Genomic DNA, 20,021 nt, shown 5'->3' with positions numbered 1-20,021 from the left:
CTAATTTAAATTTAAAAAACGCTTTAAAAACTGTTATCCAAGTTAAAGATGTCTAGAATAAGATCAGCTTGTAAAAAAGTGTATGCTACTTTATGCTTTTATATTAAAACTCTTACAATGCTTTACATTTTTCAAAACTTAGTATACTTTAAATTAAGTGTTTATTACTAAAGATATGTAAAAATTTTGTATTTAATACAAGCTCTTAAAAGTTTTTCATACACAATTAAATTTATTAGAAACTCATTAAATTTATATGTAAAACCTAGTATAAGTTTGAATTTGTTTGTATCTAATAAAAATTTTAAGTATATATATACATATATATATATATTTCATATATATAATTGCTATTGTTTTTACAGTTTAAATGAAAATTAAACTTATTTAAAATATCATGAAAAAGCTGAATCCTGTACCAAATGGTAAGATTTTATTTGTTTGAAATTAAATATTAGTTTAAGCTTTCAATGTTTTTGCTTTTGTATCAAAAGCATAGTTTAATTAAATAAATAGAATATAATAATGCTTTTTTTCTAAACCCATAATGTTAAACCAAATATTGTAGGCTTAAGTAGAAAGATAAGTTTTAAGTCAAGTTTAAAAAGTTTTTAATTCATGTTTTTATACTTGAATTATTATTTACATTAATTATCATTTATTAATTACCAACAAATGTTCAAGGTCATGACAACCCGTCATAAATAATCATATTGATAAAAATTTAGATATACCTGTTTAGATTAAATTAATAATAAAGAACAAATATAAACATAGTTATTTTTCAACTTATATAATTTTTACTTTTCTTTTATTTTCCATATTTTGAATGCACCAAAAGAGGTTAGTTTCTCTATTTTGGTCTAATAAGGCTATAAATATTTTGATAAAAATAGTAATAAAGTTTGGAGTTAAATTTAAAATATTCAAAAAAATTAATTTATAAAAGTGTTATTATACTTTATATTGTACCTGCCATGTAGTAGTAAAAAGTATTGACAGAAGAAAAAGCAAGTTGTTTAATCATTTATTAGTTGGTAAGGGTGAGTTATAATTTACTTTTGTTTTACTCTACCTTTTATTTTAAGTATCAATCACTATCAAGGTTATTATGTAAGATTATGTTATATACTACTTTTTTTTACACTATAAAATTGTTAATTTTTGTTTTTTTGTTTATATTATTCGAAAGTAATAGATATAAAAATAAATCTTACACACAAAGCATTAAAAGTAATGATGGTGGTGTTTAAAGACAAAATATTTTTGTAGATCCTAAACAATGTTTATTTGTTTCATGCATAGTGTAAATTTGGTTTGCATTTAAGCAATTGATTTATATCTAAACAATTAATTTAATAGTACAATTGTTGATACAGATGAAACTTCAAACGCAATCAAGGTGTATTGCAGAGTGAGGCCACCATCAAAGCAACTTGTTAAAACACCGACATGTGTGCAAGTGATGAGCAGCAACTCCTTGTTCCTCAACTCAAAACCCAACAGCAAACAATTCACTTTTGATTGCGTTGCCGGTGAGAACACTACTCAGGTTTGAATTGTTTTGTTTTTATTGATAATTTGTAGAAAAGAATTCTAAAAGTGTTCTAGTTATAATAAATAAACCGTTGAAGTAAGCATACTCAGTATAAAAAAGTTTAGTATTAAAAAAATTTAAAGCTATAATTAAAACTTTTAAATAAAGTTTAAGATAAAAGTAATCTTTACCTCAAATATACTGAAACAGTAATTGTTTTTTGTTTTTAGTTTAGCCTTTTTACTAATATCCAGATGAAAGTTGTGCTTAAATACTCATTTTAATACTTTAAATAATAATAAAATCTTCAAATATAGGAAGAAGTGTTTCAAAGTGTTGGAAAACCAATTGCAGAAAGTTGTATACAAGGATACAATGGCACCATATTTGCTTAGTGAGTAATTATTTATTATATATCTTGTAAATTTTTAATTTGATTCTGTAAAACTTAATGATAATTGTTTACATTATTAATTTTAACTTCAAAAATGTGGTTTGTTAAAAAGTGTTTTTTTTTTACAATATATATTAAATAAATAATGCAACATGACAAAGAATCCTACCAAGAATTTAACTTAGTTTTGTTGTCATTTACCCTCAAACAAAGTTTCATTTGACAATTTTTAAAACATATGAAATATAACAAATACAATTTTTATATATTTTTTTATTTTGTTTATATTTTGAATAAAGCTCTGTGATTTATAAAGCAGCAGCTGTATCATCTTTTAGTACCTGAATAATCAATGCAACGAAACATAGAATAATGAACCTAACTTTTTTTTTAAACTTTATATACAAATACATTAAATATGTATTAAATGTCAAGAATATAAACTTGAACTTTTTTTTATTTTGAATTCTTTATTTATGTATTAAATATCAACAGTGGTCAAACTGGGTCAGGAAAGACATACACCATGCTTGGACCTTCAGAACAACAATTTGACAAAAACCAGGGACTGATACCCAGGACCATTAACCATTTGTTTCAGTTGGCCTTCAACAAAAAACAATTGGTGAGTTACTGAATATTTGAATACTCAATGAGAAACATCTGTTAGGCTGCTAATCATTGATTAAATTCAATAAAAATATAAACAACTGATAGCTGTACTAGATAAATATAAAAAACTTTGTACTAATACTTACAATGAAATCAACTATAAGTTATTGAAAATCTAAATTTTTAAATAAAACTTAAACCCTATCTTTTAAGAACTAAATAACTAATAAACAGGAAGGAGACGACTTCCAGTTTTTGTGCAAATGCTCCTTCATAGAAATATACAATGAACAAGTTTACGATCTGTTAGACACAAACAAAACTGCATCATTGAACATTAGGGAGTGCATACAACGTGGAGTGTTTGTTGACCATCTGATCGAACAAGTTGCCAGCAATCCTTCATCCGCTATAAAGGTTGTTACTACGAAAAATTTATTGTGGAAAAATTTGCCATTGATGAAATTCAATGATAAATTTTTTGCTGTTTTGGTACATTTACTTACTTCTACTTATTTTTTAATCAAAGCTTGATTATTTGATTTTAAGACTGAAAATAACAAAAATATAAGTAAATGGAAAATGGTTGTATGTATTTTCTGTTTATTGCTTTGTATAAAGACTCTTAAGAACAAGCTGACATATTAAAAAAGATCAAACAATTTGCAGATATTGAGTAAAGGATGGCACAATCGTACAGTGGCTGGAACAGCAATGAACAGAGAATCTTCTAGAAGCCACGCTGTATTTGTGATGACCATTGAGACCAAGCAAAAAGATGGTTAGATAGTATTAGTTATTGGTATCAGTAGGGTTGACAAAAAGGGTGTCTACTCAAACAGCATAGTTTATTAAAATTTTGTTTTTTTTCTCAGCAGGAAAAATACTGAAGTCATTGCTTAACATGTTTCAATGTGGAATATATGTTTATAGTCTTTTTTAGAACTTTAATTATTTGAACAGGAAAAACACTGAAGTCATTGTTAAACATGGTTGATCTTGCTGGATCTGAACGGCAAAAAGATGCAATGACAACAGGTAAAGTATTATTTTTAATTATTTTTATATGAAGTTTTGAAACAAAATAAATTTTCAACACTTCCTTTCGAAGTTTGGTAGTCATTCACTGAAAAGAAATTAAATTTTGATTAATTATTTTTATATCAGTCTTCGAACTTATGCAAACAAATATGTATTGTATTCTTTCTTTACAAAGTTTAGAAGTTAACATTTATATAAAAGGGTTTTTTATATGGTTTTTGCGTATTGTTAATACATTTTAAAGGGTTAGTCAAATGTAAGTATCCGTAGTAAGTAAGTTTGTTTATTTAGGTTATATTTAAGGTTGTTAACTGGTTGTTCACATTTAACTTGTAATTTGTGAGAACTTTTATCTCTATTTTTAAACTGATTATATTTACTTGTTTTGATATCAGGCAATAAAACTTTTTTAATATTTTATTACACTTATTAAGTTTTTGATAATTTAATTTTCAAACTATATACTGTGTTTATAGTCGTTATGATGTGGATTTTCAACCCTTTTCATAAAATTTAAAACTTGATCAACATATATTCCATAATATACCACAAGAACTCTGTATTGCTATATCACTTAATTAACATGTTTTTCTTGTCGTTTTCATGTCACAGGTAGAAAATTAAGAAATAAAGGTACAAATGCAACATCTCTGCAATCATATTATACATTTTATTCACATATTAACACACAGGTACAAGACTGAGGGAAGCTGGTTCCATCAACAAATCATTGAGTGTTTTCGGAAATGTTATTAACTCGCTCGTAAACAGCAACAAGGGTAAAAGCAGACACATTCCCTACAGAGACTCCAAACTCACTTTTCTGTTGAGAGTTCGTATAGTTTTAATATAATATTTTTTTAAATATATATTTTCAGTATAAATACATACCTAATAAAAGTTTGTATTAATTTTAATTAATATACAATAGGGTGCTTACATAAGTTACAGTAATTTTTACGGCAACTTTTAAGTTTCCAGCTAGAGATTTTTATGCTTTGGAAATATCATAAAAACACCCTTTACAAAATTTTAGATTTTTTAGTTTTAAATGGAATATAATCCTCTCATTATATACTTTTTTTTATAGTTTAACAGATCTATATAAATAATTTTCTTAATGGTTTGTTGTTTTGTTGGTTATCATTTATAAAGGTGATGTTTTTGCTTCGGCTTTTTGTTTTATAACTTTTTAAAATTGTTTAGGAGCTCTAACCTGGGATTTAAACTCAAAATTTGTTGGGTAACTTTTTTTAATTTAAAATATTTATACAGAGTGGCCACTAAACCTGGAATTTGACAATTAAGGCTAAAAATGACTTGAGAAAACCTGAAACTTGAGAAATTGTGAAAAAAATCCCTGAAGACCAGGAAGTTTTGTACAAAAACCACTGAAAACCTAAAATTTTAAACAACTTTTACATAATAAATAGTAAAATGTCGATTCTGTCATATAATCCAAAATTTTTGAATCAATCATCAAACTTTTTTATTAAAAAACTCATTCAAAGTAGCTCTAAAGTATCTTTTTAATGTTGTTATACTACTTAACATATTTTTTTTTACTTTAAGCTTATTTTAAACTAGAAATAGACCTAAAAGCGTTTACTATCAAAAAGTGGAAGAAATTTAGAAAACCTGGAAAAAATTTCTCATAAACTAGTGGCCACGCTGTATATAATTATGATGTTAAAAATATTAATATTTCTAAGATAGCTGCTTAAGTAAAAATGTGTGAAATTAATTAGTGTTAAAGTTAGTTCAAACTGTTCAAGTTTATAAAAAAGTTCTACTGTTACCTGATTCCATCAGTAAAAGTTGAGTTTACTTTTTGATAATTTAAATAATGTTATGAAATTGTTTTCTTAAAAAGTTATAAACTTTCTGTCATCATTACTCTAAGAGGAGGACTAATTCCAGATTTTTTTATAATATTGTTTTGTTTTTTGATATGCTATCACTTTTACTTATTCTTTTAAGGTGTTAAATTTGTATTGTTAATATTATTGGGTAAGTTGACGACCGCATTACTGAATATAAACATAATTTTTATTTTTTATGTGATTAAAATTTATGTGATAAACATAATTCAGAAGTAGTGTGAATTAGTAGCCTAAACAAAAATATGTTTTTATAGTTAGAAAAAATACTAGTGTAGTATTTCACTTGTACAAAAGATTGTGTAGAACACGTTATAAACATAATTAATTTTAATTTTTAAACTTTTTTATTGTTACGTTTTATTGATATGGACAATGAACACATTCAAAGTTGTTTTAATTATTATATTCTGTATTTGCTTTTAAATGTTTGAAATAGTTTTCAACACATTTAAAATTGAATAAGTATTTTATCTGTATTAGTGCAATAAAAGCAATTTCAACATAGATAATTCTAAAACGTTTTAATCGCGTTTTGCTTATCTTGTGACGTAACAATATATAAAAACTCAATTTTGCAACAACATTTTTTACTTATTGCAATGTTCAGTTTATATCTCATTGCAATGACAATCAAAGTTGAAACAATTGTTTAAATTACTATTTTGAGGCTTGTAAAAGCCTTTTTTACTTTACAAACGTTTTTATGAATGTATAGCTTTGTATGTACATATAAAAAAAACATTAGCAGAGTTTAAACTTAATTTGGAATTTTAGTTGTAACTGTTTAAATAAAAGCTTTTTTTACCAATTAATTTAAATATGCGTCAGATAACTTTCTATTTGTGTTAATTAATTACTAATAACTGCTTAAAAGTATCTTACAAGCAAAAAAAAACAATTTCATAATGGAAGTAAAAAAAATTGTTTTGTAAAGTTTTAAAAAAAACCGTTATATTAAATTTTAAAACTGAGTATGTGTTTTATTATTTTCTTTTCTTACTAAAATTAGCTCTGTTAGAGTTTAAAAGTTTAGAAAAAAAATGTCTTACGAAAAATATTTCAATACAAAATAAGTATTGAAATATTTCAGTTAATTTATTGTACTTGTAAAAGATTTTGTGAAATAACAAACAATAAAAGTGTTTTTAATATAATAATCAACCATTTGTAGACTAAATATATTAAAATTTGGGCTTCAATTAAATAGTTCGAATTTAATACTGATACGAATAGTGGCTTATTTTTAAACTTTTTGTTCTAGAGTATGTATTTTAGTAAGACATGCAGTTAATAATCAAGGGCTAAGGGGTAAATCACTTAAAAAAAGGTCTTATTTTTACTCAAAAATTTAAGCTCCCTTGTTGTTTTTATTGTTAAAAAATAAAAGTAACTTTTGAGATATAAGCGATGAAAGTTAGAGCGTTTTTATAGGTTCTTTATGGAAGGTGCAAACTAAAAAGGCGAAAATGGAACTAACATCTCTTTATGAAATTTAAAAAAAAATAAAATCTCTTTATGGTTTTGAGCAATTGTTTAAAAACTTGAATAGTCTTTTAGAAATATTTATTCAACTGATAATTTTTTTTTTATTATGTTGTTTTGTTGAAAAATAAAAATATGCCTTGGTTTTAATTTGGCCCTAAAATAATCTTTCAAAAATATTTCTTCTAAATACAAAATGTTAGTTTTTTGACAAAAGTATTAAGTGTAAATTGCAAATACTTTTAAAAATTTGACGTTTATATTACATGTTAGTAATAAACACTTAAGTTACATTTTTACATTTGGATATAAAACAAGCCTACTATATAATTTATATCCTCATTTACAACTTTTAAAACCTTTTTGCAAATTTCAGCAGTTCAAAAGGTCTCGTGACGTAACGATTGATATAGTATGTTTATGCGTAAACAATTTATTTGTAAACTGAATTGTGTAGCAACTTCGCAGTAATTTGCTGTGAAACACGTTGTTTTTCCAAATATTTTTAGGCTTGTATTGGCCCATTTTCACCTTATCCGTTTACTGCTACAAATTTTGCATAAATTTTTATTTTATTTTCACCTTTTATTTGTAGTAATCATAATAATTTAAACAAATTCCAATACTCAAACATTTTTAAAAATATTATAATTACCAATAATTTGATATTAACCGATTTCAATTAATAATTAGTATATCCAATTGAAAAAGTAAACAGTAAAGTATAATTATGATATACATGAAGAAAAGGAAGAATATTTTGACTTCAACTTAGACCATAATGTATATTAATATGTTTCATTCTCTTCATCTGCCAACCTATGTGACGTAACATAGAATAAACAAAAGTTTTGTACGCGTAAAACTTCTACTTGAGAATGTTTGATAAATGTTGGGCAGTTTTGAAAACCAAAGACGGCAAAGAAATTTCATTTTATCGCTTGTAAAAGCTGATTAAAATTATTAATTTTTTATACAAATTATTGAGCTGAAGTTTTACATATTTTAATAATTAAACATAAAGTAGTTTAAATTGTAAAAATAAATGTAATTAATAAATGAAATTTTTACTTTATAAACTACTATTTTGTTGTAGGTAATAAAGTTGATTTTATTTCGTTGTTTTTTTATTCATAACAAAATAACTGTTAAATATTGCCTATCAAAACCGAAGACATTTTAAAAATAAATTAAGCAAATCAGTTTTTAAAACTATTTAAAATTTCCTGTGTGTAAAAGCTACTGTGACGTAATTATCAATTAATATTTTTCCATATGCGATGAACTGAAACTAGTATTGTGAACTGATGAATTAATTTTTTTTGTTGTAACTTGTCCGGTGTTTTAATTAAAGGCTTAAGTTTTTTAAAGACTAGATTTTACTATAAGAATTAATTTCGATAAAGTATAATACATGTAGATAAATTATTACTTTTTTGTTCGTAATGGTTGTAATTAATTTTCTTTATCTATAACAATATTTCTTAGTAAATTTAAAAAATCAGTTGAATTCATTTTTAAGGATAAAAATATGATTAAATTACTATATACAAATACTAACTAATGTATTTTTACTGAATAGGTAATTTGAAGATCTTTATAATAAGTAAAGTAATCACCAGTTAATAACTAAGTTTGAAAATAGTTACTTCATTTCTCTGTGGGACTTGAATATTAATGTTTAAACTTATAGTTTTAAGTATTTTAAAACCGTTTTAAGAAGTTTATTACGCATGGTGGGACTTTAAAAAATTATGTATAAAATGTTAAAGATTTTTGTTTTAATAAATTTTGTCAGTGTTTGTTAAATGGGATTGATTTTTTAAGAATTGTTTAAAAAAAAATTAAATGAATCATACAGGTCAATATCATTTAATAGTTATGTTCAGTACTAATAAAGTTGTTAACCAATTGTATTTCACAACTACTTGTTTCAAAATACCTTATAATTTCTTGTAAGATTATACTATTTATATTATTATTTTGACAGGACTCGCTAGGAGGAAATTCGAAAACGTTCATAATAGCCAACATACATCCTGGGTTGTCTTGTTTCGGTGAAACTTTATCAACACTTCAATTCGCACAGAGGGCCAAGTTGATCGTCAATCAGGCTACCGTGAATGAGAGCACTAATCTCGCAGATATTCAGGTTTTTTATTTTTATTAATTGTTACTTCTAGTCTTGCAGATATTCAGGTTGTTTATTTTATTTATGTTTTAATTGAAATTTTTGTTAATCTATTTTTGCTACTAATCTTACAGATATTCAGGTTATTTATTTTATTTATTGTTAATTTATGTTACTTATTAATACTAGTTTAAAGGATATATATTTTATTTATACTTGTAACTTTGTACATAATTACTGTTTAGAGTTTTTTTTAGCATATTATATACCTTAAATACAAATATTATATTGCAGTTTTTTTTTCTTGTGAGCAAATTTTAAATTCTACTACAATATAATTAGTATATTGTTGTTAAGATTAGGATCACTGATTTCTTTTGTATTTTCATTTAAAATCTAGCGAACAAGGTAATTAGTATTGAAAATTTCATTTAAAATTACAGTTTATTTTTATTGTTTAAGCTGAAATCCTCCCAAAAGTTTAAAAGTTTTTATAAATTAAACAACTTTTAGAGAGAAAACAAATTGTTGAAGAAACAAATACAACAACTGATGCAAAATGGTCCTTCTACTGCTATTGGTTTGTTTAATGTTTTTATTTGTAATGTGTAAATAAAATAAAGTTTTATTTAATATTTATTTTACATAATAAATCACAATTCTGCTTGTTTGTTTGAAATAAAACGTTGTTTTTATATTTATTAACTGTGGTACATAACTTTTCAACAACTAAAAGTTTACAAACTTTATAGCAAAATTATTTTGTTTCCATTGGTATGGTGCATATTTGGATTCGGTATGAAATTTTATTATTTATTGGTCATTTTTTTAACTTTTTGTGGTGCCATCATAACAAGACTGTTGTACTATTTTTCTTAATCTTGTAATGTTTTTTTTTACTAATAAGATCTTGTATATATCTTTTTAATACTGGACTTTTTATTATTGCAATCAGTTAAAATTTAGTTTTTAAGTTTGTCTTTATGTTTATAATATATAGTTAGAATGCAAAAAATTAAATATAATAATGAGTGTATTGAGTTTAAAGGCTTGAAAAAAAAATTATGCGTTTTTTTATCTTAGTTTATAAAATGATTTAATTTATTATGCTTAGAAATTTTTTGTATGCTGTTATAATAATAGAAAAAATTGCATGCAAAAACTTTTGTGACGTAATAATTGATAAAAATAATTACAAGCGTTGAAAACTATAACATACATTCATTTTAATCTAAAAGTTATTAAAAATATTTGCATCCATAACACATATTTTGAAGGCTTGTAAGAGCCCATCTATAAACTAATAAATTTTAGTTAGTATTTATAATGTAAAAAACCATTAACTATTCTGTTAAAAGTTTTTGTGTTAAATAATTTACTTATTTCAAATTTGGAAAAGGTTAAGTAATAATGACAGTTTAGCTGCTCAGAAGTTTGTAGATCTACTTATATTTTTTTATCTATAAAATCTCTGTAAGTACATGTTACACCGAAACATGTATGTTTAAAGAAATTCTTATTTAAGGGGATGATATTTTTTATTCAAAATTGTAATTATTAAATAAATTTATTTTTTTCAAATACAAAAATTTTTACTGCTTGTTTAGACTTTTATTTTAGTTAAAAATAACTTTGGCGACTGAAGTTTTTGTTTATAAATTTTTGAAACATTTTCAAAGTATCACTGTGTTTCTATATCAAATAACTTCAGATTTAATTTATACATTTTAATTTTTAATGTATTTTTCCAGAGAATTAAAGTTAGTAGATTTATTTTAAACATTTATTAAAAAAAATAACTTTATTTATAGTGTAGTTTTTTTCAAATGTTGTAATTAAATGTCTATTCATTATTTTCTAGTTACATAAAAATATTCATATAGAAAATGAGTGACTTTTGTAAGTTTAAATCAACACTTTAGATCATTTGTGACTATTTTTTTCTAATTATAAATAAGAACTTACTTTTACTTAAAAAAGCTGTTTATTATAACATGACAAAGTTTTAGAATGGTTATACATATTAGTAAGTTATATAAAAAAGGATAAAGCTTCTTAAACAACTTCTTAAAAAATGTTTTAAGTATTAAAGCTACAAATATTAACAATGTTCGAAACACTATACAACTACCTGATATAATAAAACTCAGTTTACAAATAATTTTTATGCACATAAATATATTTGTTACGTCACACTAGCTCAGGGTTGCCAAAAACCTGAAGTCCTGGAAAAATTGGAATTTGAAAATTTAGGATTTAAAAACCTTGAAAGACCTAGAATTTAAAAATTATAAAAAAAACAGGAATTTTGAACAAAAGTCTGAAAAACTTGGAATTTTAAACATTTTTACATGTATAGTAGTGAAATTTAAATTTGACAGCAAAAAATCTATCATATAGAAAAGTTTTTTGTCATCACTAAATTTTTTTGATTAAAAACACATTCTGAAAAAACCTGGAATTTGATAAATTTTAAGCAAAAATCACTAAAAAACCTGGAATTTTAAATGTTAAGTAGTAAAATTTCGAGTTGTCATCATCAAAAAATTTTTAAAAAACACATATAAAGAAGCTTTACGATATCTTTTCAATGTCGTTATAAAATTTAACACAGTTTTTTACTTTATACTTAATTTTAAACTAAAAATAAAACTTAAAATATTTAATTTTTAAAACCCGGAGAACATTTGCAAAAAAATATTTGGTAACTCTGTTAGATGCTTGTTTGTATTATAATTAATTATATCTTCAATTTTACAGACATTAAATTGGTTTAAACTACTGGCCTAAAATTAAGTTGCAGTCGATTTCAAATTAAAGAATTAGAATATAATTTTGTAAAAAGTATAAGTTTTAATACCTAATATTATCATAACAGTACCAGCATTAGGACAAGGAGATACAAACCAAGAGATGTTATCAAGTATTAGTGAAAATAATTTTGAAGAGATGTTTTATCACTGCATGCTAATATACAGGATGGAACTTGCTGAACTATCCAAGAAAGATGCCAGAATCAGGTTTGATTTTATTATGTATGTATATAGAATTAGAGTAGATCATAGAAAGCTCACAATATATGAGCAAAAACAGCATTTATAAAATAAAGGTAAGCTAATTAATTTAATTCAGTCCATAAAGATTATTATTATCATTAAATAAATTTTGCTTACTTCTACACACAAACAAAAAATATTTCTAAGGAAAGGTTCATAACTAAATTAGGTTAGTATTTTATTATGTCTGTATCTAGAATAAATATATGATTAATGGTTTGTAGGTAGTCTGATTTTTGTAGATTCAAATCGCTTAGCTTTTGATAGTTCGGTAAATAAAAATAGTTTTAAAAACCATTTGAATTAATTGTCTCAATTCTTTAAAAACAAAAACACTGAGCAAGAAGTTTTTATTTATTCAAATTTTTATTAACAATTTTCAATTATTATATAAATTGAACAAATAAACTATTTTTACACAAAAACAGTAAAAGAATTAACCGTTTCACATTGTATTACAGTACCATATAATACTATTATTTAAAACAGTAAAAAAATTAATATTAATTAATATTAATATTTTTACAGACAATTAAAAGAACAAAGCGAAAAGAAAGAGAAGTTTATTGCAACCAACAGAATGATAATTAAATTCAGAGATGCCAGGATTAAAGATCTTGAAAAGAAACACAAATTGAACGAGAGTGATGCTGTTGAAAAGTACAAGCAAGAAATCGCACTTCTTAAACAACAAGTATGTTTGTTTATTATGATCAAAAAGAAGTTTGTGGTCTTTCAATGGTTTTAAATTTTAAAAGTCTCCTTATTTAATTATTAAATTAAAATTTGTCTTATCTTTATAACTTTAAGTAATTATTTTTACGTGGTTGCCTATTAAAGTATTTTTCCATATTCTAAAGTATTATTTTGTAATAACCATACTAATATTATTTTCTAAGTGTTTATATTTACATACAAATTGAAAATTATTTTTTTGGTTTTAATATGTTTTAGACTAGAAATCAAGTTTTATTTTACAAAATTTATAACACAATAAAACTTTATGAAAATAGGTATGTATATATTTACTAACAGATATCAGATCACCCTGAAGTTAGTGGTCATCTCCACACAATTGATAATTTGAAAAACGCTCTTGAATATGTCAACAAGAACAAAAATATTGAAATGTTTAACCAGGTTAGATGTTTGTTGTAATAAATATTAAATTGTGTTAATAAAAAAAAAACATTTGGTCAGGTAATTACATTTGTTATAACAATTATTAAATTATGTTAATAAAATCTAAAATATTATACATATTTTAAACTAGTTGTGATATGTATTAAGTTGTGTGAAAATAAAAACATTAAATTATTTATTTAAGTTTTCAGTTCTTCGATACTTCTTAACAGTCGTTAAAAAATAAAACTTTGTGGTTGATTATAAATTTAATCAGCTTGTGTATAAGATCAAATATGGGCTTTTACAAGCCTTTAAATTAGCTTAATTTTTACTTCGAGCTTAAACTGCAAATAGCATGTAGATTTAAATTATAATATATAAAAAGTGTCGCGCAAAAGAATATTTTAGTTGTTGTTGCGTCACAAAAGCTTTTATGATTTTGATAAAAAGTTTATCAAACCAGCGTTGACAGATTAACATGTGTATTAGTTTGTGTAGTATTTGTATTTTACTTTATCATATAGTTTAAGGTATCTTATTAAAAAATTGAATGAGAATATAACTTCTATACAAATTAAATCAAAATTTACAGTTCACAGCCTGTAAAAAGCAAGAACTAATATCTGAATACAAGAAATTGAAAACTTCCAAGCAAATAGACACTGAAGAATCACTTAATTCTAATAAAGGTAGATTTTTATGATATTAAAAAAGCAGTATTAAAATATAGTTGTTTCTTAAATATTAGTTGTATAAAAGTATAAATCATTCTAAAGTTGATTCTTTATAGATTACTTAAATAAAAGTAAAGTTAAAACAGTTGTTATTTTGTTAAGAGAAAAAAATACTAATCTGAAATAGAAAAATTCCTACTTTTTTCAAGTGGCGTAGAAAAGTATAAGAAAATGTAAATGTTAAAATTGTTTTTTCATTATTAGTTGTACACAAAGTAGAAAAAAATCTAAAAGCAATTCTTCATAGATTAATCAAAACACTACTAAAAATATTTATTGTTTGATTAATATAAAAAAATATATATATAAAAAAGAAAGTATTTTAGTATAAAGTTCAATATATAGTAACTTTCATAATATTAATACTTATCAGATCGCATTATTGAGTTGGAAAATGAAAATCGTGAACTCACAAACAAGTTATCAGAACAAGAAGATATGTACAATACCAAAATTAAAGATTATCAGTTAGCTATCTTTATTTTTGTTTTAGTAATAACAAACTTAATGTAGTTAAAGGTTTTATTTTTACTAATACAGCTACTATTTTAAGGTGATTAAAAAAAAACTTTAAAGCATCAATGTTTAATACAATAAAAAAAACTGTTTGTGTACTTAATGAATATGCTACTGATTTTGCAAATTATTTTTTTTTTAATTGTCAAAAAAAAACAAGAAAAATCAGATGCCTTTATTCTAAAAAACTCTTTTTATTGAACAATCAATCTTAAAATTATTTATGAGGTTTTTTATTTATTCATAAACTTAAATAAAAATATTTTAAATTTATTAAAACTTGTTCAATTATAACAAACAAGCCAATTTAGCTGTATATGTGATGTTAGTTCTCTGATCAGATATCAAATCATTATAATAACTATATAAATTAAAAGGTCGAAACTAGTAGAACTGGAATCACAGTTAGCTGGTAAGAAAGCAGAGTGCAATGAATTGAACAACATGCTGGAAACAGCGAGGCAGAGCAGCAAGATACAAGTTGAAAACCTTGTTTCCATTCACAATTCGACTATAAAATCAATCACTACGCCTCAACGACCAACTTCTGTTTGTTTTAATTGTTATGTATTAATTTATTAAGTAAAATTCAAGTTGAAAACCTTGTTTCCATTCACAACTCAACTATAAAATCAATCACTACGCCTCAACGACCAACTTCTGTTTGTTTTAATTGTTATGTATTAATTTAATAAGTAAAATTCAAGTTGAAAACCTTGTATCAATACACAACTCGACTATAAAATCAATTACTACGCCTCAAAGACCTACTAATGTTTGTTTTAATTGTTATGTACTAATTTATTAAGTAAGATACAAGTTGAAAACCTTGTTTCCATACACAACTCGACTATAAAATCAATTACTACGCCTCAACGACCTACTTCTGTTTGTTTTAATTGTTATGTATTAAATATAAACTACACTTGTTTAACTACCCAGTTTGTTTCTTTAACTGATTTGTTTTATTATCTTTTAGTGTGACAATAGTTATATTCATTAATTTAGATTAACTGATAATGTCTAGACCAGTCGTCGGCACGGTGTACACTGGTGCACACTAGTGTACATGAAATTTTTTTAGGGTGTACGAGACTTTTGGGGTGCATGAAACTTATTTTGGGGTACATGAACTTTTTTTTGTTCAGAAACTAAATTAAAGTTTTTTTAGTGTTTCTACATTTAAGACATATTCAACCTTGATATCTTATTGACCATTTTGTTGTTAATAAAACAAAAGGGTAAAGTGGTAAATTTAAAGTTAGCGTGTAAAAGTTAACTGAGTGTTACCCAATTATTAGTAAAAAAACGATTAAAAGTGTTTACATATTCTTAAACACTAGCGGCGCTAAAGAATGCAAATTGGGGTGAACAGAATTTCAATTTTATGATTTAGGGTTCACGGATTCAAAGTAGCGTGCCGACCACTGGTCTAGACCAGTATTTCCCAAACATTTTTTATAAGGTCTCCTTTGAAGAAATTAAAAAAAAAGGCTATAGCCCCCTATCCCAAAACATAATTTTAAGACTTTTTTCTTTGCTCTTCACGATCAACGTCATAATAAGCATACTTTGGGAAACCCTAGTTTAAACCCAAAAATAGTTACGGAAATGTATTTTATTTTAAACGTGATCCAAATATTTACTCTATAAGTATATCTCAAAAATTAAAACTGATATTGAATTAAGTTATATTATGTACATAAATCATGTGTACAACTAAATATATCAAAACATAACGTTTACGTATAACATTTTGATAATCAAGCATTTTGTCTATGATCTTTTAAGGATTTTTTTAATTGCAGCATTTAAACTAATAAGGAAGAACATAAACAAATAATCAAAAATTTGTAATATGAACATAAATATGAATATTTTTTTTCACACAGAAAAGACACAGCAATATGAAATTAGTGAGCACTCCAGCCAAACAGATGAGGCTTTTGGATGACACTAATTCGCCTGCATTGAAAGGTAAATTTTATGTATATATATTTAATTGGTGCCAAGAAAAAAAATTTTTGTTACACGTAAAATTGAAAATGATAGATAGTTGTATTCTCTTTGTTTTAGAAGATTCTCTTAGTGAATATTCCAATAACTTATTAAAAAACTTCTGGTCGTATACATTTTGAAAATATTTAAGTTGTTCAATTACAAGCTATTACTTTTATACTATTAATACTATAAGTTAATAATTATTTTCATTCATGTCAGGTATTAAAAGATGTATACTCCAATAATAAAAATATTATTTACCTATACATGATTTATTAGTACATACTGCTACAGTGAAATAAATGAATTATTGAAGTTAACTATTTTTCGTATAAATGAATTATTCAGTATAAAAAGTAATTAAAGTTTATTTTTGTTTGTTACAGACTTTGATATTTCATTCACAGACATGTCGGATATAAGCTTGGACAGCAGTCCCGGAGTTTTGCTGAAATCAACATCTTCAACACCACAGTTGTTCAAAACTGATTCTAACACACCCAAGCTTGCTTCTGATCCCTTCAAATCACCATCCGAGTTCAAATCACCATCTGAGTTCAAATCACCATCGCTCCACGATAAAGTAGTGCAGAAACAAGCTCAAGAAGTCGAATCAGCTCAGATCAATGCTCTTCAGGGTGAAGTTGATACGTTGAAACAACAGAAAGAAACGGTTTGTTACTTTGGTTTATTAATAAGCTTATGTTTAGTTTAACGTTATCTTTAAGTTTCAGAGATACGAGTAGAGATTAATTTATCCTTCCAAACAAAAATAAGCTTGGTTGGTAGTTATTTCATTAAGGGTATAGGGGTATAAGGATCTGTTTTACACTTTGATTTAATTTTAAAGATCTTTAACTTAAAAAACAGTTGCTTTTTACGTTTCTTAAAATAAAAATAAGTTTTTGAGATATAAGGGGGTAAAGTTAAAGGGCTCAATATGATCTTAATGTAATGGCCAAGTTTAAAGGCAAAAAAAGACTATTTCTTGAAAAAAAATCCTACAGTTAAAAAAAATTTCAAATTTTTTAAGTATATCCTTAACTTAATTAACACTTATTAGTATAATAAGAATTTTCTAAGTTTTAGGTATTTTTTTCTTTGAAAAAAAAGTATTTTTCCTATTTTTGGTAATTATTTTAAGTATTTTTAATCGTAACAATAGCGTTTTTTTTGATAATTCTAATAAAAAAGTTTATTTAAAATTTGAGCTCATTAGCTTAAAAATTAAAGAGAAGATATAATATTTTTTTAAATTTTATTTTATGAGTAAGTTGACCGTGAAAAGTTTCTGTCCATACGTTTGTATTCGATACTTTTTTTAAAAATGACTGTATCATATTGTACTTTTTTATATTTTATAATAGGTGACTTATTGTTTATACTTAAAGCTTTCTTATAAAAGCCAATCTTAACTTTTGTAATAACAATGGCCTTACTATTCCCCCTATACCCTTAATAAAGTGATTTTTGTGTGTCATAGTTAGTTTGCTCATCGAAACTAATAAAGAAACTATTTAATAAGATAAATTTATCTTAAAAAGTGTTGTTAGTGAACCATCAAAATCACTTAAAAGTTTTCAATTTATTTTTGTTGTATTTTTATTCCTATTACTTTTATTTTTTGATTGTAAGGTTTCTCATTCATAATAAAATAGTTCAAGTTAGTACTAAGCTAGTATACATTTTATATATAATGATTATGATTAAACAGATTGAAGAACAACTCCACACAAAAGAACAAGATTACAACGATCTTCTACAATCTAATGCTTCATTACAACAGAATGCTGATTCTAATAAAAAGGTTATTATTTACGTGTTTTGTATAATTGTTGTTTGGAATTACATTTTTCACAGTTGTGTATACAGATTCTATTAAAAAGTTTGAAAGCGTAAATAGGTATTAATGCGTAAATAGGTATTAATAATTCCAAACATAACTCTTAATATTTGTATAAGTAGTTCTTAACATGTATTCATTTGATTATAAAATTCAGAGTTTTTTTATAGTGTAGTTGAAGATTAAAACAACATTAAAACTATTGTTTATGTAAAAAAGTATATTAATTACATTTTTATATCAATAAAAAAGAAGGCGTTTTAATGTCAATAATAATAAATATATTGTAATAAATTTAATTTACTTTTATTACAGCTTCTTGAGGAAAGTAATACAGGAAATGAAGAGTTAAAAAAACAAATCGGAATAAAACAAAAGAAGTTGGACGAAGTCAACAGCGAATTAGAAAGTTCGTAGTTAAATATTTTATTCTAATTTAAATTGAATTTTCGAAATATTTATTATGTATTAAAAAAAATAATTTAGTTTTAGTTGATTCTTCATTGTATTTTTGTATTCTTTTAAATAAAATCCCAAGGTTGTTGCATAAGTCTTAATAAGTGTTACTTAAGTTAAAAAACAAATAAAATTTGTTCATATGCACTTTTACAAGTTTTACAACTTTTAAAACTTTTACAAAGCGTTTTCAAAACAATTAAAAAATAGCATGATATTATTACAATTTTATCAATATTTGTTATTTTCAGTAAGACTAATGGAAGTAAGGGATTATAAAATCATGCTGAATTCAGCTGACAAAGAATTGAAAGAAAAGAAAATCGAACTAAAAGAAAGTGTTGAACAGTTGAGAAAGGTATCCACAGTTTTATTTTTTAAATAATGTTTGTAAACTTTTAAACGTTTATTTCTACAAAATTTCAACTAACAAGTGTTTATGTAAACTACTGACTTAAGAATTTAGTAAATTTATAGTTTTATCTACCATATCTTTTTAAACTTAGTATTTTTCTGTTTTTTTTTTTATGGCGTATTGAACACAAACATACTTTTAACGACTGTTTTAAAACTAAAATATAAAACATACCTGTCTTATATTAATTCATGTTTAGCAGCATTAAAATTAAATTTAAAGAATAAGTTTTAAAGCCCCCTTTCAATCGAAGCTCTTCTTTTTCCGGTATTTTAAGAGTCATAAAAACAGTTCATTCTCTATACCCACTATTAAAACATGTTTTACTGCCAAAATGGAGATTTGAATTCTGTGTTTGTAAAACAAGTTATTGGTTAAAAAAATTTCGGGATAATGTTAACAATAACTTTCTAATGTTTCTTTATATGCTTCAAATTAAACTTAGCTCCTTATAAACTTTATTCTTTTCAATATCACTAACATCCTTAAACATTATTTAAAATCATTTTCAACTAGATTTGACATTATTTTTTTTTAAATGAAATATCTTAAAGTGATAAAACTGAAATCTTATTATGAAAACTTTATTATTAAATCTGCAAATGGAAGCACTTATTTTCCCAGATTTTCAAAATTTAAAAAAAAATTGACTACTTCAAAAACCAACATATTTTAAATATATTTCTTTCAAACAGATGAAATCAGCGAACAACGAACTGATGAAGCTGAAACCTCAGTACGAATTAAAATGCGATGAAGTGTCGATGTTGGAAGCGAGCAAGATGCAGTTACAAT

General features: G+C 24.3%; 1 protein-coding gene across 1 annotated transcript; it reads left to right on the top strand.

Moving 5' to 3' along the window:
- The first annotated feature begins 364 nt into the window (after positions 1-364).
- LOC145832680 (kinesin-like protein KIF15-B) lies at positions 365-15,622 on the top strand. Its single transcript, XM_082939982.1, is given in 17 exon segments — positions 365-425; positions 1,380-1,552; positions 1,855-1,931; positions 2,427-2,556; positions 2,778-2,960; positions 3,213-3,356; positions 3,521-3,581; positions 4,277-4,416; positions 8,940-9,101; positions 9,594-9,660; positions 11,959-12,100; positions 12,665-12,830; positions 13,172-13,276; positions 13,854-13,950; positions 14,369-14,462; positions 14,889-15,060; positions 15,596-15,622. Coding segments are annotated over 17 exon segments (1,968 nt in total). The 5' UTR covers positions 365-397.
- The last annotated feature ends 4,399 nt before the right edge of the window (positions 15,623-20,021 follow it).

This window comes from Thalia democratica, chromosome 3 (genome assembly GCF_965202585.1).
Source record: "Thalia democratica chromosome 3, ktThaDemo2.hap1.1, whole genome shotgun sequence".
In the NCBI taxonomy this organism is placed as follows: Eukaryota; Metazoa; Chordata; class Thaliacea; order Salpida; family Salpidae; genus Thalia; species Thalia democratica.
Note: the sequence above shows the minus strand (reverse complement) of the source record. Positions and strands in the feature narration are given on the sequence as shown.